Consider the following 20,920-nt stretch of genomic DNA (forward strand, 5'->3'; position numbering starts at 1 on the left):
GTTTTGCACAAACCCAACCCAGCACATCACCCAGAGAACACCATCTCAACTTTGAAGCTTATATGGTGATGGTAACATCATATGTTCATCAGCAGATACCTGGGGCAGTTTTCAGGATAGAAGAGACAACAAATAGAGAAAAGTACAGAAAAGTCTTTGAGGAAAATCTGCTGCCCTCTGCAAGAAAATTGAAACCAAGGCTAGTGCAAGAGTAATAGATACCCTAGGAGAATCTTACAGCCTTGCGCACCCCCCCCCCCCCAGCCTACTCCATGAGTTAAATTACACATTTTATAATAGATTTTACAAGAAAATTAAATTAAATTCAAAGTTCAGTTTTCTGAGTTAAAAATATCACTTAACAGCATATATATATTATACAGGGAGATTCACTCGAAAGAGGCCCTGAATATTCTGTAATAACTTACTAGGAAGGAGCAATCTGAAAGAAATAATGTGCAATGTGCTCCTCAGTATATGGAACTTCGAACAAGCCAGGATGCCTCCGTGTCGGAGCGATGAGGTAGGCGCTGGACAGCCGTTGCGACGTTAACCTCAGTTTGCGAAATGGAGCAACGTGTCACACCGACAAAAAGCATAGCAGAAATTGAGTCCTTTTTCGGCAACAATAATTTCAAAGGGGCTTTGGCCACCATGGTTGCTGGATCTGACACCACCAGACTACTTCCTTTGGGGTATGCTCAAAGGAAAAGTCTTATCGGAACAAGCCTTGCACTGGAAGATTTGAAGGAAAACATCCAACGTGAAATTGCTGCTATTCCCCCCCCCACCCCCACCCCCCCCGATATGCTCGCAGACACTTCAGGAACACGGAACGCCGCGTCGAAATGTGTCTGGCGGAAAATGGTGATCACTTCCAGCATCTCATGTAATGCAAAAGATTACACATACGTCAAGGTATGTAGCATATTTTTTTGGTTCAGATTGCTTCATCCTAACGGAAGTTACAGCAGAATATTTGGGGCCTCTTTCAAGTGAATCTCCCTGTATTTATAGGCACTGCTATGATGCCAATCGGAAAACCCTACATAAAAGACACTTGGTATGGTATTAGGCCTATTTTTGGGTGTGAGCTTGGCACTCAAAGCCGGGAGTAAATTGAATTAGAATTATAATATAGTACACCTGCCATACCAAAACAGAGCTAAGTGACAGTACTTACAGTAACAGCCTTGCCTATGAAAGAAAAGGCAATTCTGCAAATATTACATCAATACCTAAAGCACTTACATACCTCCTATTAGGAAAACAGAGCAAGCCAAGCTGCTATAGATCCTATACTGAAACTACATGCTACCAGAATATCTCACCTCAATCACACATGCAATACATAGACAGACAGACCCAAGCCTGGATTTGCCATTAGGTACATTAGGCCTGGGCCTAAGGAAGCAAAATTCTGGGGGGGGGGGGGGAGGGAGGCAGCAGGCCAGATGAAAATTTATTGCTTCCCAGCTGCGCTGAATCTCACTCAGCAGAGAACAGGAGGGGAAGAGACTGGAAGGGACAGAGCAACGAAAAACTCTACTCCCTAGTCCAGGTTCCATTGTCCCACATTCCCACACCCTGATCTAGGGAGTCTTTAAAAAAAAAAAAAAAAAAAAAAAAAGCCATTCTGCTCCCAAATCCAGCCCCCCTTCCCTGTCATTCAGAGTCCAGCGGGGATGAGGTAAACGTGGAACAGGTAGTACAAAATAAAGAAGATTGTGCTTTAGACCTTCTGCTCATTGTCCCTTGTCCAGGGGAAGGAGGGGGTGGCAAAAACCTAAATCCATCATTGGACAGACCTTCACCAAAACTAGAATAAAAGGGCCATAAAGTATAACTAGAAATGTGAAAACATAAACTGAACTAGAAACTGCAACAAGCCAGACTCTGTATGCACTGCAACAATGGAAAAATGTAAACATTGCTATTCCACATCAGAGATCAAACAAAGACAAATACATCAATAATAGTAAGATCATGCTAATAAAAATATTTCCAAACAGAAGAAAATAGAACATTTAAAAATGTGAAACTCATAATTAAAAATAATAATAATAATGTTCCAACCCCCCCTATCCCCCCCCCCCAAAAAAAATATTTCAAAACAGCAATCACATTATATGACATCCAATTATAAAAGAAATCACCCACTCTTGATAACTGGGAATTTTTTATTTCCAGATGTCTTGAGATTGCGATGGATTAGCAGGTGGGGTTGCTGTGCACACACTTCCCCTCTTTCATCTATACATACACACATTCCCTCTTACTCATTCAAACATATAGGATCTCTCCCTCTTTCACTCAAGTAAACACTTCTGTTATCACTCACACTGGCTCCCTCTCTTTCACCCTCTTACACAGTCATGCTCTCTCATGCACACACTGCCTTGCGTGCTCATACACACAGGCTCTCTTACACCCCCAGGCTTTCTCTCTCTCACACCCCCCAGGAAGTATTTCTTCACGGAGAGGGTGGTGGATGCCTGGAATGCCCTTCCGGAAGAAGTGGTGAAGACCAAAACTGTGTAGGATTTCAAAGGGGCGTGGGATAAACACTGTGGATCCATAAAGTCTAAAGGATGTGAATGAAGAGAAGAGGCAAGGGGGTGGCTTGCTTGCGGGAATGACAGCTACTACCTGGAGATTAATATCCTTATTCAGTAAACATACACACAGTTAATGCGACTTCAACATTACTCTATGCTTCGGCAAGAGGAAATGTGGAAAAAAGGATTTGCATCCACAAAAAAGCAGGGGAGTAGCTTGCTTGTTACGGCGGTTACTACCCCAAACCAAATAAGCCTGATACTTCACTTTCAGTGCACATCCAGCATAGCTCTCTGCTTCAACGGCAGAGAGAATGAAGAAAAGATGATTTATATTCAGCATCAACTAACAAGGAATGAATTACATAGTATGGGTAAACAAATAAGCATGGGTGTAGCTTGCTTGTTACGGCAGCTACTACCCCGAATCAATTAAGTATGATACTTCACTTGGAATACAAATCCAGCGCAGCTCACTGCTTCAACAGGGGGGAATGAAGTAAAGAGGATTTATATTCAGACAACCAGCAAGGACTGACTTGCACAGGCAGGGTAAACAAATGGGAGTAGCTTGCTTATTACGGCGGTTACTACTCCAAACCAATTAGCTAGATACTTCACTTAGATGCAGTTCCAGCACTGCTGTCTGCATTGATGGTGGGGGTGGAAGGGAATTGGAACCAAAAAGTTACCAATAAGGGCCCTGACCTCAGCGGTCAGAGTAACAGATAAGTATGAAAACAAATAGGTGTGAAAGTTTGTTGGGCAGACTGGATGGGCTGTTTGGTCTTCTTCTGCCGTCACTTCTATGTTTCACTTCTATGTAAGACAACCTCTCTCACACTCATATACTGTCACTCCTTCATACACTCAGGTTTCCTCTCTTTCTCACACACACACACACACACACATTCAAGCTTCCTCTCCCTCTATCTGTCTCATACACATACACTCAGGCTTAGTCTTTTTCTATACTCTCACATCCAGGCTTCCTCTCTGACACTCACCCCCAGGCTTCCTCTCTCTCTCTCTCACACACTCACCCTCAGGCTTCCCCCCCCCCCTCTCTCTCACACACACACTCACCCCCAGGCTTTCCTCTCTCTCTCTCTCTCTCTCTCACCCCCAGGCTTCCTCTCTCTCTCTCTCTCACACACTCACCCTCAGGCTTCCCCCCCCTCTCTCTCACACACACACTCACCCCCAGGCTTTCCTCTCTCTCTCTCTCTCTCTCACCCCCAGGCTTCCTCTCTCTCTCTCTCTCTCTCACACACTCACCCCCAGGCTTTCCTCTCTCTCTCTCTCTCTCTCTCACCCCCAGGCTTCCTCTCTCTCTCTCTCTCACACACTCACCCTCAGGCTTCCCCCCCCCCTCTCTCTCACACACACACTCACCCCCAGGCTTTCCTCTCTCTCTCTCTCTCTCTCTCTCTCACCCCCAGGCTTCCTCTCTCTCTCTCTCTCTCTCACACCCCCAGGCTCCCCCCCCCCCCCCAGGCTTCCTCTCTCTCTCTCTCTCACACACTCACCCTCAGGCTTCCCCCCCCCCTCTCTCTCACACACACACTCACCCCCAGGCTTTCTCTCTCTCTCTCACACCCCCAGGCTCCCTTCCCCCCCCCCCCCAGGCTTCCTCTCTCTCATGCGCCCACTTGCCCCAGGCTTCCTTGCACGTGCATAAGTTTCCTCTCTCAAAACACACGATCCCTTGCTCTTTCATTCTGGGCATCTCACCTTCTTTGGCTGTGGGCAGGTTGTGTTCTGCCTGCAGATCTTTCGATCCTCTCCTGTCTTCACTGTGATCATGATTGGCTTCCCCTGGTGGCAGCCTTTCCAAAACTGCTCTTTTTTTTGCTTCTGCCACGGGCAGAATGGGCTCCACTCACGGCTCTCCCAGGCCTCTTTTGTGTGTCTTCGGCTGTGGATGGGTTAGGCTCCACTCGTGGCCCTCCTGGGCTTCTCTCTTTTTTTTTCTGCAGTAGATGGATGGGACTCCACCTGTGGCCTTGACTCGTGCACCTATTCTTTTCTGCAGTAGATGGATGGGACTCCACCTGTGGCCTTGACTCGTGCACCTATTCTGGGGTCTCTTTCCTTATCTTCAGCCATGGCATTGGACTGCTTTTCTCGTTTTCCCCTGCCAGCAGCATGGGTTCTGCAGATGGTCTCTCTCTATCTTTGGTGGCAGGACTTGGGCTGGTGATTTTGGCACCCCTACCTAGTTCACCTAGTGGAAGTGCCAGTCCTGGCTGAAACTGGAACAAAAGTTCAATTTTCAGTATAACAACCTGAAGCACACAGCCAAAACTACTCTGGGGTGGCTAAAGAACAAAAAGGGAAGGGTGGCTAAATCTAGAGAGCACACACTCAGTGTTGCTGGACCTACACTTTAGTGCCCTCTTCCTAATGAATGAAAACGAGACCCCCTTGTTGACCTGCTTCTCAAAGCATCTGAAGGCTTATCTGTTTGCTCAAGCTTTCAGTGAATTAATTACAAGGGGAGCAATGGCTAGTTATTAGCAAACATCTGGTCTCTGTGAATCTTCATATGCGAACATCAGGGTTATCTGGAATTGGCTTACCATCAAAGCACTGGTCAATTTGGCATCATGATGAAATAACACAGCACGCTGGATTTAAACTTTGTTAGCCTCTGTTTATTTTATATTCACTTTGTTGTATTGTTTTATTTTGTGTTTTATATATGTTATGTTACCCACCCAGATCTGTGGATGGAGTGAGATACACATTTTTGAGTAAATGAGTGTCTTGGTGTGGCCCAATCAAAAATCTGTGGTGGGATTTGAAGATTGCTATTCATCAGTATTCCCCAGGGACCTTGACAGAGGTATAACAGTTTTGTAAAGGAGAATGGTTGAATACTGACAAATCTAGGTGTGCAAAGTTGGGAGACCTATCCCAACAGACCCACAGCTGAAATTCTAGAGACCACACCTTCAAAAAGATATAAACAGGATGGATTCAGTTTAGAGGGTGGCTACTAAAATGATTAGTGGTCTTCATTGTAAAGCATATGAAGATACACTTAAAGATATAAATGTATATTCTAGAGGATGGAAATAAGAAAGAGACATTTAAATAAAGTTTTCTATGCAGAGGAGAATGGGCTTCTTTCAACTGATAGGAAGCTCTAGAATTGAGGGGTCATGGAATGAGGGTGAAATGGGGTAGATTAAGGCGTAAACTTAGGAAATATTTCTTTACAGAGAAAGTAGGGGATGTGTGGAACAGCATCCCCGTGGAGGTGGAGGAGTCAAAAACAGTATCTGAATTTGAGAAAGCATGGGATACATGCAAGGGATCTCTTAAGGAAGTGATAGGAATTATAAAGCTAAATCAATTAGGCGGATGGGCAGACTAGATCGTCTTTTTCTGCTGTCATGTATCTGTGTAATTTCTGCCAAAGGTGCTTCCTTCAAGTATTGACTCAGGGGATGGAGACTTATCCAATTGAATTTCAATTGTGTTTTCTGGCTATGTATGTGGAATATAGTGTGATGAATGGAAAAATCCTAATCTAAATGTATGCAAATCTGACGCACTGACACAACAATTTGATGTAGGCTCTCTGGCCACTTAGTAGTTTCACCTCAGAAATGAAGTGAATTTGGACTGATTACAGATCATGGACACACTGGAATGGAGACAAAGTGGCTGAAGGAAAATTAAAAAAAAAAAATTTGAGTGAAAATTTGCGAAGACCTTTGAGTATGTTTGTGAACTTGTGTTAAATTTCTGTAACTGTTTGTGAAGCAAAATGGGGGCACCTTCTGCACATGCTAATGATCCCGCTTTGTTTAGCTTGCTTTGGGTACCAGAAAAGAAGTAAAGAACTGTGGTTTATTTACATTTAGTGGATTCTTAATGGTATTGATTATTCTCTGATTCTTGCTGTCCGTTCATCACACATCGTCTGCAGTACTTACAACAAACAGCCCATTTGTTCTAAAGCAACACATAGCATGCTGTGCAATTATTATTGTCTAAGATGAATGTTTATGCTGATACATTTTAACTGTATTGCATGATATGCATACATTTCCAGTTTGCCATCTTATACTCAGACAGATAGTCAGTAATGTGAACGTCTTGTTTGATTTAGTGAGAGCGCTTAGTTGAATACTCCACTGTTTTAAGATAGAACTCTTTCAAAGGGTCCCCAGACACATGGACCCCCGTGTTTCGCCAAAGGCTGCGTCGGGAGAGACAACAATTTTAAACAACAATCTTTTAATACAAATAGCGATGGACTATGCAGAAAGGGGCAGAAAACCATCATACTATTGTAATAGTAAAATCATTATACTTACCGTTACAGACAGTAGTAGCAGCATTTCAGAGGGAGCATGTAAACATACAGTATACAGGGGATTTAAACACTACTCAAAGGCGCGAAAAACTGAACCAATCAGCATTACAGAAACCGGGGACCAATCAAATTACAGCTAGACAAAGACCAATCAGAATCAGAGCAGACTCAAGTGAAAAAGCTCCATTCTAGTTCTTTATTCAATCCATTTGGTATGACCGTATTCAAAGTGTGGATCCATTTCTGTTCTTTTTTTTAATTAAAATTTCAGAGTAGTTCCCCCCCCCCGGATTGGGGGGGGGAGAGACTACTTCGAGTACAAAGAATTCCAGGTCCGACAGGGAATGTGAGAGCTGGATCCAATGGTCAACCAATGGAGCATTTTCATGAAGGTTCCTAATATTAGAGCGATATTCTATGATCCTCATTTTAACCATCCTAGTTGTCTTACCCACGTAAAGTTTTTGGCACTGACATACAGTTTGTTTCTGGATTGGCTGAATGACTGCGATGCTAACTTACAGTTTAACTTTAATATTCATCCTTCTCAGATTCCTTTTTTTGGATATTTTGATTTCTTTTGACAATACATGTTTTTCCACCACAATCTTTCGTAAAGAGATGGATCGTAATACTCCAACTTTTGATAGTTTTCATCCGAGGTTTCTTAAGAATAACATACCCACAGGTCAGTTCCTAAGACTGCGATGGTTCTGCTCTTCCAAAGCAGACTTTGTATCTAAAGCTAAGCAGATGACTGCTCAGTTTAGCGAAAGGGGGTACCCCCATAAGGTTTTGAGAAAAGCATTTACACAAGCGCTGTATGTTAATAGAGACTTGTTATTCCTGCCACAAAATCGGTCACCGGATACTACTGTCAATTGTATTTTACCCTTTTCTACCCTTAGTGGAACTATTACTAACATCATTCGGAAGTATTGGACTTCACTTTCCCTTAATGTTTTTCACAGTCCTTTACGGGTTCACCTATCGTCAGGGTAGAAACCTTCGAGACATACTGATTCACTTGGAATACCGGTCCAGTAGTATACAGCCTTTAAATGTGGGCGAGCATAAACCCTGTGGTCACTGTTCGGTATGTCCCTTCACGAGTACTATGTCTTCTTTTATACATTCGACGTCAAAGAAAACTTTTGTCCTAATGTTGTGTCAGACTGCAACTCGTCAGGGGTGGTATATGTGATTAGATGCCCTTGCCAAAAACTTTACATGGGTAAGACAACTGGGATGGTTAAAACGAGGATCATAGAACATCATTCTAATATTAGGAACCTTCGTGAAAACGCTCCATTGGTTGACCATTGGATCCAGCTCTCGCATTCCCTGTCGGACCTGGAATTCTTTGTACTCGAAGTAGTCTTCCCCCCCCCCCCCCAATCCGGGGGGGGGGGGGAAACTACTCTGAAATTTTAATTAAAAAAGAACAGAAATGGATCCAAACTTTGAATACGGTCATACCAAATGGATTGAATAAAGAACTAGAATGGAGCTTTTTCACTTGTCTGCTCTGATTCTGATTGGTCTTTGTCTAGCTGTAATTTGATTGGTCCCCGGTTTCTGTAACGCTGATTGGTTCAGTTTTTCATGCCTTTTTTGAGTAGTGTTTAAATCCCCAGTATACTGTATGTTTACACGCTCCCTGTGAAATGCTACTACTGTCTGTAACGGTATGTATAATGATTTTACTATTACAAAAGTATGACGGGTTTCTGCCCCTTTCTGCATAGTCCATCGCTATTTATTTGTTTGTATTCACAGATTGTTTAAAATTGTTGTTCCTCCCGACGCAGCCTTTGGCGAAACACAGGGTCCGTGTCGGGGGACCCTTTGAAAGAGTTATATCTTAAAACAGTGGAGTTGCCGCTATTGAATTAATAAAGCCTTCTTTTTGAAGATTACTTGGACTATGAAATATTTACTGCACTTGTGGTGTTTGTACTGTGATTGCTGAGTGCAGTCACAGCTCATGTGTGTTTATTTTGCCATATATATGTAACATGTCATCTTCTGTGACTTCAGGCTGCCTGCAGCAGGCCGAAACTTTGTAGCTGTCTCTGTTGTGTGATAGGGCTCTGTGGCCTCGTGCAGAGCTGCAAATACTGCAGTCTAAGGGCATCCACAGAAAGCTCTATTGCTTTACATGGATCAGCTCGCAGATTGCTCTCTATCTGCTGTTTATTCCTTTACAGTCTTATCCTGTTATGTTTCTTGTTTTTGTATCTGCTTCTTTACTTCCTGCCTCTTCTCTTCCTCCTTTAGGAGCAGGTAAATGCTGCTGTGAATTCACTTCTGAATCTAAAAGCTGAATTCAAACAAGTGACAGGCCAGGAATATAAAGCCGGGAGCACCCCCATTGCTCAGCTTTCTTCCAAGTCCCCCTCTGCTCCCCCTGAGACATCCCCTTGTGCAACGGGCAGCAAGGCGCTATACGATAAGGTAGCAGACCAAGGAGAGAGAGTGCGCAGACTGAAATCTGAGAAAGCTCCAAAGGTAGGCTGGTGTTCCACGCTGTGGGTTTCTGCTTCTCCAGACGCTTGTTCTTTGCGGTTTGCACCCCGAGATGAAAATGTCCTCAAGGAGATGTCCTGGATGAAAAGATAGATGGTTTCTCTTGAACCATATGCAATCTAGAAAGGGAGTTGAATTCATAGAATTATCCATAATTGATATTGATCCATTGAGTATGTGACCACATCTAAGGGCTTTCCCCTACACGAGTGCTCACCTATTATAAACACAGCTTATAACTGATGCAAAATACTGACCCCAGTAAGTGGCAGAGGCCCTACATCTGTTGCCTGGTTTTTTTTTTTCTTTGTCTAACTCTACATGGTTTAAGTAAAATCTGTGGGGGTCTAACTGCATTTTCTTCAGGTCTATTTGTTAGAATGCCGTATAATACTTACACAGGAGCATCAGAATATTTGGTGCTGTACATGGTAACCCACGTGGTTAAGTTGCATACCTGAGTTTAAATCTGTGCTCGAACGTAGATTGTAAAGAGGCACTATCAGATTTATGAAAATTGGATTGCGAAAATGGCAGACATCATGGATGCACACCAGATATTATACAGATTGTAACAATAGGTTTGACTCGTCCTTCTGTGCCTGTTTCAGCTTGAAGCTCTGATGCAAGTTGTTAGCAGCTAAGATACAACAGTGATAAATGTCTGCCATGTGGTCTGGTACCCCATAGCTCTGAAATATTTTTATTAAGATTTCTTGCCTCTCTCCATAGGCCCCCATCACACCATCCATTCTTGTTCGTGATGGGTTTGTCTAGTGCTTGTTGGGCACCAGGCCTGTGAGCTGGTGTATTGTCTGTTCTCCAGGGTCAGGTGTGTTGGACCTTGCTAACCCCATTCGTGAGTTGGGCCATTATGAACAGAAATTCTCTGCTCATCACTCCCAGCAGTTGCTTTTGAGAGTAGAGACTAAAAAATAAAACAGGCAGGCAGATACTTGAGTTTTTCTTTTTCCTTGTTTTTTAAAGTGGAATGGGAACTTTAAATTCTGATTCTTCCCTTCCCCTTCCCACCCCCTTCTCTGGATCAGTACAAGAAACTACTAAAATGGAGGTAACTTGAATGGGTCATTTGCTGTACTGTTGGTGAAGGAAGTGGAAGGCGTTTCTGTGCCTGGATTTTCTAGCGCTTTTCAACCTTGCCTTATTTACAGTAACGGGATCCTCATCGTGTTTGTCATTTTTCAGTAGCGTACCATATAAGATCTTGGTAGACCTCTGCCCCATCCCCACAAGTTTGGAACCTATCAATACAATTTAGTGATGTAAAGCTTATGGACAGGCGAATTGAAGAGCGCATAAGCACTTTTGACCCATCTTGAAAAGTACTAACAAGGCAATGTAAGACTTGGGCTCCTCCTTTATTCTGTAAGACCCCCCCCCCCCCCCCCCCTCTCCCCAAATAAAAAGGAAATCCCATAAGCTAAGACATAGTAGACTGATGGGAGCAGTGAATGCTAAAATTGCTTCCATTGTGATCCAAGCTAGATGTGACCTCTGGTTTCTGGCGATTGGGTCAGGTGAGCATAAAACTATTCAGACAGCCAACACTTCATAGTGACTTTTCTCTTTGTTTTATTCTTCTGTCAGGATGCAGTGGATGAAGCTGTGAAACTACTGCTCGCCCTAAAGGCCGAATATAAGGCAAAGACTGGACAAGAATACAAGCCCGGGCAGCAGCCAGAGACTGGAGCTTCTGCTCCTTCCCAGGCGGCAGGTACAGATGGGACGAGCGGTTGTCACTCTGCAGAAGCCAGAGCTCTGTTTAACAAGGTGGCTGACAAAGGTGAAGAAGTGCGCAAACTGAAAGCAGAGAAGGCAGCCAAGGTAAGTACGTCTGTATAGCAGAGCAGTAATGAGGGTTTGGGAGGATGTGGTAACAAACAGTAATGTAGTAGAAGGCAGCAGATATATTCTGCTTTTCAACACTGCAGAGCAGATTACATCCAGGTACTGTGGGTCTTTCTCTGTCCCAGAGGGCTCACTATCTAAGTTTGTACCTGAGGCAGTGGAGGGTAAAGTGACTTCCCCAAGGTCACAAGGAGTGGCAATGGGATTTGAATCCTGGGTTCCCTGGTTTGTAACCCACTGCTCTAACCACTAGGCGGCTACTCCTTTCTGTTGGCTCATCCAGTCTGCTCAGTTTTTCCTGGTGTTCGTTGCTAAGGATATATCCCAGGTGCCAGCCATCCAAGTGTGTGTTTAGCAGGTGACTCGCACTGCAGTGCTGTACCTTTTTTTTAATACTTTTATGAATTGTCATGCCCCCACATAAATATGAAATTGATAATACATTTTTCCCCAACAATACAAAATCATTGTTGCACAACTGGGTATGGGGTAATGGAAGTTATGTAAGCACTTCCCCATCACTCCCCTGCTTCATTTTGTGACCTTCATGACAGGCATTGTCATAATGCGGATACCCCACACTATTCAGTTTCATAATGTTGTCATTAAATGGCGCGTTTGTGCGCACATGCTGGGGGTGGGAAGGGAAGGGGGGGTGGGGGGTTTGATGTAGGTAACAAAAACAGTGCCAGGAAGGCAGAGGAAGGAGCAGCGAGAAAACATGTCAGTTGGGTCAAGGATGCATAAGCCCATCTAGCCCAGCATCCTGTCCTTACCCATGGAGCCATGCTTGCCTAGAAGAAATGTGTAAGGAAACGGTGCCTCTGTTCTTCATCCCATAACATCAGTCCAGTATCTGGAAAAGGAAAGACAAGCTGGGAAAAGTAGTCAGGAGAGCAAAGATAGAAATGGAAAAACAAATAGCAAACATGGTGAAATGGGTTGATGAGACTTGTGTTTTAAGCTATGTTAGTGATAGGAGGAAGTGCAAAAATGGTATTGTGAGACTCGGAGGTGATGAAGAGGAAAAAAAAAACCCAGAATTGCTTAACAAAAATATCTTTTTGGTGTTCACTGAGGAAGGGCCAGGACTAGGTCCACAGAAAACAGACACAAATAAGGTTGAAAGTGAGGTGAACCTCAAACCATTTTCAGGAACTTGAAGTAGATAAAGCGATGGGGCCAGATAGCATACTTACGAGGGTTTGAAGGGAACTTTGAGAAGTTTTGGCAACTAAGTGTGAACGTTTTATAATTGGCAAATCATTCTGGTTGACTAGATCTCAACTTTTCTTCTCCAGAACTCATTTCAATTGTATTTACTCTTTTTTTTTCTAAGTCTTAGTAACATCACATAATGTAAACAAACTTGCTTCGTATTAGAAATAAATGTCACTTACTCTTCATCTAGCCAGACCAGTACACCAGCCAGCAGATGGAGACTGGGATGAATAGGTTCACTGATGACACTCCTTTTAGGCTCTCATGCTGACCTCAGCTAGCCAGATTTCACTTGTCTTCAGCAAATGGTAGACGAGCATCTTGTTCTGTTTGAGGCCTAGTGAGGCCTATAAAGAGAAATCTAAATTGAAGGGCAGCTCCTGAGGTGAAAGGCTTGTACTTTCTCCTTCAGTAGAGCATAGCCTAGGGCCAGGGGACTTTCAGATTCTGGTTTGGGCTTGGATTCGTTAGCTAGCTTCATCCTCTGTCGTCCCCCCCCCTCCCCTTCTATTTTGTGGATCTTTAAAAGGATCCACAAAATGGATCACCTTACAAGCAAAAAAAAAAAAAGAGGAATTCTTTGACGTCCTAGCACAGTACATAGTTTAAAAAAAAAAAAAAGTGAGAAGACACTGAAGTGAAGAAACTTGGGGAGAGAGGATTGGGTGAGTCGAGCTTTCCCCATTGGTTCTCCAGGCCGCAGTGGTATGCTTTATTAATAGACGCAGTGCAAGGGAAGGCCTGGCAGCATCAGCCAAGTGCGGAGAAAAAGCCAAACTGTGCCGAGGCTGTGGGGGTGCAGCATTTCCAGGTTGGGGAAGCTCTGGGATTTGCTGGGCTTATGTGAAGGGGAGAGCGATTGAGCTTGCAGACATTTCAACTTTTATGGTTCCTAAGAGAGAGAGATTCTTTCATCCTGTTGTCAGCAAGTCCTTAAGGGTGTCTCATTTCCGAATGAAAACCTTGAAATCGGTCATAGTGGCAGTGAGACAAGGAGAATTCCTGACCTTGGATTGCATGGAGGCTTATCTTCACGTATTAATAAGGAAATGTCATTAGAAATACCATTGCTTCATGGTAACGAGGGGATATTTTTCAGTTTCAGGCCCTGCCCTTTGGGCTGGTTACAGCACCAAGGATCTTTTCCAAGGTAATGGTAGTGGTAGTTGGTTATTAGAAATTGATACTGTAATTTTAAAACTATGCCCCAAAGGCTATCAACCAGTTTCCCAGCCAAGGCCTAACCAGTGCCTTTTAATATAGCCTAATATTAGCTATATTAAAAAAAAAAAAAAAAACACACTTTACTCACCATTTAAAAAAAATTTGACACATGCAACCCATATGGAATTACATTGATTTCTAAATCATCTGTGAACATCTACCTGGTATATTGTTTTTCCAGACTATAGAACAGTGACATCTCTCCTCTGATTGAAACCTTATCTAATTTACCTGTTGACTTATGTAAGACTATTGTTGCCAGTGACTTCAACCTATATCTAGATGCCACATCCCTAACTTCGTCAGCCTCATGTCTGGTATACAATGGGAACAAATCATAAAATTCCCTACCTAAAAGCATGGCCACATGCTAGATCTCATTTTCATAAATCCGCAACTTATACATTTACCGTCATTTCAGCTCAGTTCCAGAAAAATCCTATGGTCTTAATATCATTTATTCTCACAGGACAAGCAGGATGGTTGTCCTCACAAATGGGTGACATCGAGGATGGAGCCCACCACGGAAAACTTCTGTCAAAGTTTAAACAGAACTTTGACTGGCCCCTACTGGGCATGCCCAGCAAGGCACTGACCCTGCAGCCAGCAGGGGTCTCCCTTCAGTCTTCTTTTTTCCACGCAGCAGTTGCCACGCGGTGAAAGGAGCTCTCTTACCACGTTCCTGACAGGAATTCGGTATTTTTCTTTCCGAAGAAAATTTGCCCCTCAGGGGTCTCCCTTCGACAAATTTTTGTCACCTCCGCGGAAACCGGTAAGTTTTTTGCCTTTTTTCTTCGACTACCGTCGAATTTGGCCCTTGAGGCCTGTTGGCAATTACCGAGCCCGCGACTAAATTTGGCCTTAAGCCATGGCGACGGGGTTCCGTCGATGCCCGGATTGTACCCGGACTATGTCAATCACAGACCCCCATAGGGTTTGTGTTTTGTGTTTGGGTAGTGAGCATGATGTCCTGACTTGAACCAAATGTGCCCTAATGACACCTAAGGGTCGCAAAGCCAGGATGGAGAAGATGGGGCTCCTCTTCCATGCACCCACCCCAACGCCATCGATAGCATCGACGTCATCGGAACCGGCACCGTCGAAGTTGCACCACCATCGTCAACCCTCCGGTGACCGTCCACCATCGATGACTTCTCGGCCGTCGACTCCTGTCCCCTCCCCGGATGAGCGAGGAGACCGGAAGGACAAGCATCGCCATCGACGGCACAAGTCTCGGCCTGTCGAGGATCCACAGTCATCGACCTCTGAACAAGTCGAGCCACCGACTAAGAGGCCTCGTTCAGACTTGGCACCGTCCACGTCTCGTTCGCAGGCATCGAGGAAACCCTCACCCTCTCGGGGTGTGGGAGCCGTGATCCCACCGGTTACGGTGGTCCCTCCGGCTCTGCCTCAGCCTCCCTCTCCCGTCGAGCCGGGTATTGTTACCCCTGGTCTCCGGGTAGAACTGGACCGGCTGGTCCAGGAGGCCATCGAGAAAGCGATGCAAAGATTCCAATCTCCATTGGCACCGTCTCCGGCACCGATTCCGGCACCACCACCAGCATCGACCCCGGCACCGACTCCGCCACCGAGGAAGGAACCGACCACCGAACCTTTGGTGGAAGCGCTGGCACCGCTACTACAACGTATGGAGGCACTTGTACATGCCCTCCCATCGATAATTCCAGTAGCACCGACAGCGCCATCGTCTCCAACTGGATTTTCATCGGCGGGAGAAACACCGTTCCTGATTCCCCCTTCCGGGGTGGTCCCATCGGTGCCTTCTCGAATATCTCCACCGATTTATCCTTTGGCTCCATCGGTTCCAAGACCGGCACCGACTCCATCGGCAGCACCGAAACCCTCGATGCCGTTCCCAGTACCGATTGTACCACCGGTTCCTCCAAGGTTTCCTTCGATGCCTTCGGATCCTCAACCAGGTCCATCGGGGCTTCAACCCCCAAGTGATCCCTATGATACCTGGGGTGATGATACATCTTCTGACACAGATTTACCATCACCGCCTTCTCCTACAGAGAGTAGAAAAAGATCTCCTCCAGAGGATCTCTCCTTTATTAATTTTGTAAAGGAGATGTCCGAAATTGTACCTTTTCAGCTGCAATCTGAGACCGATGACAGACACCAGATGATGGAACTGCTTCAATTTTTGGACGCTCCAAAAATCATCGCTTCCATCCCCATTCACCAGGTGTTTCTCGATCTCTTAAAGAAAAACTGGGAATCTCCTTCATCTGTATCACCAGTTAACAAGAAGGCTGACTCCACATACCTCGTCCAGTCAGCACCAGGCTTTCAAAAGCCTCAACTGGATCATCGCTCTGTTGTGGTGGAGTCCGCACAAAGAAAAGCCAAGCGTCTCAAGCCACACTCCTCCACTCCGCCGGTCAAGGACAATAAATTCCTAGACAGTGTGGGACGGAAAGTGTACCATGGAGCTATGCTGATTTCTCGCATAGCCTCATATCAACTCTACATGACGCAATATAACAGAGCCATCCTTAAACAGATGCAAGATTTTGCTGACACATTACCTGACCAATACCAGCCACAGCTTCAGGCCCTTCTTAATAAAGGATTTGAAGCGGGGAAGCACGAGATCAGAACGGCTTATGACATCTTCGATGCCTCCACAAAGGTTTCAGCTACTGCCATCTCGGCCAGACGTTGGGCTTGGTTAAAATCATCCAACCTTCGCCCAGAGGTCCAGGATCGTTTAGCGGATTTACCCTGCTTAGGGGACAATTTGTTTGGAGAACAAATTCAGCAAATAGTAGCTGAATTGAAAGATCACCACGAGACGTTGAAACAACTTTCTTCTGTTCCGTCTGAGGTTTCCTCCAAACAACCACTTAAGAAGGACTCTAAGAAGTCGTTCTTTCGGCCACGCCGTTACTACCCTCCATCGGCCAGGCCTCGTCCAGCTCGATCCTCTACTAGGCCTCAGCCGCGTCAGCCTAGGAAACAAAGGCCTACTGTAGCCCCTCCTCCTGGGCCTGCGGTTGGCCTTTGACTCGCCTGTAGAGAACACATGCCAAACCCCTCTTCCAGACATTCCTGTAGGAGGTCGACTGTACCATTTTCTACAACCTTGGTTGCAGATCACCTCAGATCAGTGGGTAATAACAATTATCGCACAGGGTTACCACCTCAACTTCATAACTCTTCCGGCAGACTCCCCGCCTCTTCAAGCGTGGAGTCTATCCACCCATTTGGCTCAATTACAACAGGAAGTGTCTCTTCTTCTGCAATCAAATTCTATAGAACCCGTTCCTCCCTCTCAACGAGGCAAGGGATTCTATTCCAGATACTTCCTAATACCAAAGAAATCAGGGGGACTACGTCCCATTTTGGACCTTCGAGCCCTCAACAAATACCTTCAAAAAGAGAAGTTCAAAATGGTAACCCTAGGCGCGCTGCTCCCTCTGCTACAAAGAGGGGATTGGCTGTGCTCTCTCGACCTCAAGGACGCTTATACCCACATTGCGATCACACAATCCCATCGCAAATATCTGCGGTTTCTCGTAGGCCACGACCATTATCAATACCGTGTCCTACCTTTCGGTCTGGCTTCTGCCCCACGAGTCTTTACCAAATGTCTCGTAGTGGTAGCAGCATTCTTAAGGAAGGAAGGTGTCCACGTCTACCCCTACCTGGACGATTGGCTAATCAGGGCCTCCACCCAACAGATAGCTCAATCCTCCCTAAAATTGACAATTCAAACACTCCTTTCCTTAGGGTTTCTTGTCAATTACGAGAAATCTTGCTTAGTCCCGTCTCAAAACTTATTCTTCATTGGAGCAGACTTGGACACCTTACAGGCAAAGGCTTACCTTCCTTTTCAGAGGGTCCACACCCTAATGTCCCTGGCTCGCCAGCTCCAGTCTCAGAACACTGCCACGGCTCGCCAGTTCCTCATTCTCCTAGGACACATGGCATCCTCGGTTCAAGTCACTCCCATGACCCGACTAGCCATGAGAGTAACACAATGGACTCTACGACACCAATGGATTCAAGCTTTTCAGCCTCTGTCCTCCATAGTCACAGTCACACAAGCGCTGCGCCTATCCTTAACCTGGTGGACGACTCAGATCAACCTCCTTCAGGGCTTACCTTTTCTTCCACCGGATCCGCAAGTAATCCTAACCACCGACGCTTCTCACATCGGTTGGGAAGCCCATGTGGACGACTTTCAAACCCAAGGGTTATGGTCCAAAGAGGAAGCCGAACACCAGATAAATTTCCTGGAACTTCGAGCAATCCGCTATGCGCTCCGCACTTTCAAAGATCATCTCTTTCATCAGATAATCTTAATCCAGACGGACAACCAAGTGGCCATGTGGTACATAAACAAGCAGGGAGGCACAGGCTCCTTCCTTCTGTGTCAGGAAGCTGCGCAGATCTGGGCGGAAGCCCTCTCCCACTCCATGTACCTCAGGGCCACTTACCTGTCGGGAGTAGACAATGTATTGGCAGACCAGCTGAGCCGTGTCTTCCACCCACACGAGTGGTCACTCGATCCTCTGGTAGCGACCTCTCTGCTTCACAAGTGGGGTTCTCCCCGCATAGACCTCTTTGCGTCCCCTCAGAACCACAAAGTGGACGATTACTGCTCTCTCATTCGGAGCCAGCACTCTCGGCCGAGGGATGCATTCTCCCTCAAGTGGACAACCGGTCTGCTCTATGCATTCCCTCCACTCCCTCTTGTGTCAAAGACTCTCGTGAAGCTACGCCAGGACGGAGGAACCATGATCCTGATAGCACCTTACTGGCCACGCCAAGTATGGTTTCCAATACTCCAGGATCTCTCCATCCGCAGGCACATTCCTCTGGGAAAGGACCCGCATCTGCTCACTCAAAACGACGGATGCCTCCTCCATCCCAACCTCCAAGCCTTGTCCCTGACGGCATGGATGTTGAAAGGTTAGTCCTTCAACCATTTAACCTTTCAGATTCCGTTTCTCGAGTCCTGATAGCTTCACGAAAGCCTTCCACAAGAAAGTCTTACTCATACAAATGGAAAAGGTACACATCATGGTGCACTTCTCAGTCCCTTGATCCCCTTTCCTGTCCAATCTCCAAATTCTTGGACTATTTATGGCATCTCTCTGAATCAGGTCTTAAAACCTCTTCTATCAGAATGCATGTCAGTGCGGTAGCCGCCTTCCATAAGGGTATTGGGGGTAATCCTATTTCAGTGCAACCCCTAGTAACACGCTTTCTTAAGGGCTTACTCCATCTAAAGCCACCCTTGCGTCCTCCGGCCCCATCCTGGGACCTTAACCTGGTTCTTGGTCGTCTAATGAAACCTCCTTTCGAACCTCTGCACTCCTGTGACTTGAAATATCTCACTTGGAAAGTGTTATTCCTTTTGGCTGTTACTTCAGCTCGCAGGGTTAGTGAATTACAGGCCCTAGTTACCTATCCGCCTTACACTAAGCTCCTGCAGGACCGGGCGGTACTCCGCACTCACCCTAAATTTTTACCTAAGGTAGTTTCGGAGTTTCATATCAATCAATCTATCGTACTACCTATCTTTTTTCCCAGGCCCCACTCCAACTCTGGAGAGCAGACCCTGCATCCCCTAGACTGTAAACGGGCTCTAGCTTTTTACCTAGACCGTACAGTTTCCCACAGGAAGAGCACTCAATTATTCGTCTCTTTCCATCCTAATAAGTTGGGACAACCTGTGGGTAAGCAGGCTCTTTCTTCCTGGTTGGCGGACTGCATTTCTTTTTGCTATGAGCAAGCTGGCATTCCTTTTCAAGACCGTGTTAAAGCACACTCTGTGAGGGCCATGGCGACGTCAGTGGCACACCTTCGTTCGGTGCCGCTTCCTGACATCTGCAAAGCTGCAACCTGGAGTTCATTCCATACCTTTGCAGCCCACTATTGTTTGGACAAAGCTGGAAGACAGGACTCCATCTTCGGCCAATCTGTCTTGCGTAACCTTTTTCCAACTTGATGTACCAACACCCTTCCACCTTCCCGGTAGGGTGCGGATGCCCTTTCCCAAATTTTTCCTCAGTTGTTGTGCCTGCTGCACACCGTTGGGTACATTTGGTGCAAGTCGGGACATCCTCAGCTCGGTACTCACCCATTTGTGAGGACAACCATCCTGCTTGTCCTGTGAGAAAGCAAATGTTGCTTACCTGATGTAACAGGTGTTCTCACAGGACAGCAGGATGTTAGTCCTCACGAAACCCGCCCGCCTCCCCGCGGTGTTGGGTTCGTTTTATTTTTACTTTCTAGGCACTGCCTGTAGCTTTGAAAATCAGACTGAAGGGAGACCCCTGCTGGCTGCAGGGTCAGTGCCTTGCTGGGCATGCCCAGTAGGGGCCAGTCAAAGTTCTGTTTAAACTTTGACAGAAGTTTTCCGTGGTGGGCTCCATCCTCGATGTCACCCATTTGTGAGGACTAACATCCTGCTGTCCTGTGAGAACACCTGTTACATCAGGTAAGCAACATTTGCTATCTCTTTGAATTGTAATCTGTTTATGTAAGACATTACTACCAAGACTCCTGTTGAGACAAAGTGGAGAGGACACATCAGTCCTGCGGCCTTTAAAATTTTACTAAGTTCTACCCTACCAACCAACTCCCCTCCTGCTGACATAGAGCAAGCTGTTGTAGAATGGAACAAGATAATCACCAAAGTCCTAGTTATAGCAGCACCCATAAAACAGTTTGTATTACCAGAAAATCCAATTATCCATGGCATAATTCCCATTTGAAAACATGCAGCAGAATCTAAGATGACTGGAATGTCACTGGCGTAAAAAAAAAAAAATACAATCCATGAAAAACAGCCTTCCTAACCTATCTGAGTAAGTATAGACAGAAAATTAACACTATAGAAAAACATTATTCTTCATCTCAAATTCAAACTGCCCTCAGCAATAAAGCTGTATTGTTTAATATAGTAAAATCTTTAACCACTTTTCATAATAAAACTCTAAATTCAGACCATTCAGATTACTGTAATCAAATAGCTTCATTTTTTTCTGAATAAACATTTCAAAAGTATCATAGTAATGATGGCAGAGAGACCAAATGGTCCATCTAGTCTGTCTAACAGTTTGCTTATGGTAGTAACTGCCGTGCCATGCAGATTACCCCAGCAGAAATAGTTGCTCAAATTTGCCATTACCAATTACTAGTCCCCATACTG

General features: G+C 45.4%; 1 protein-coding gene across 4 annotated transcripts in view; it reads left to right on the plus strand.

The window, feature by feature from the left end:
• Window positions 1-20,920, plus strand: part of EPRS (glutamyl-prolyl-tRNA synthetase) — a 250,216-nt gene that overhangs the window by 143,495 nt on the left and 85,801 nt on the right. For all 4 annotated transcript variants that reach the window (XM_029593176.1, XM_029593177.1, XM_029593178.1 and 1 more), the window contains 2 exons: window positions 9,169-9,399; window positions 11,026-11,262. In XM_029593176.1, coding sequence (XP_029449036.1) covers window positions 9,169-9,399; window positions 11,026-11,262 — 468 coding nt within the window. The remainder of the gene's footprint in view (window positions 1-9,168; window positions 9,400-11,025; window positions 11,263-20,920) is intronic.

This window comes from Rhinatrema bivittatum, chromosome 3 (genome assembly GCF_901001135.1).
Source record: "Rhinatrema bivittatum chromosome 3, aRhiBiv1.1, whole genome shotgun sequence".
Lineage (NCBI taxonomy): Eukaryota > Metazoa > Chordata > Amphibia > Gymnophiona > Rhinatrematidae > Rhinatrema > Rhinatrema bivittatum.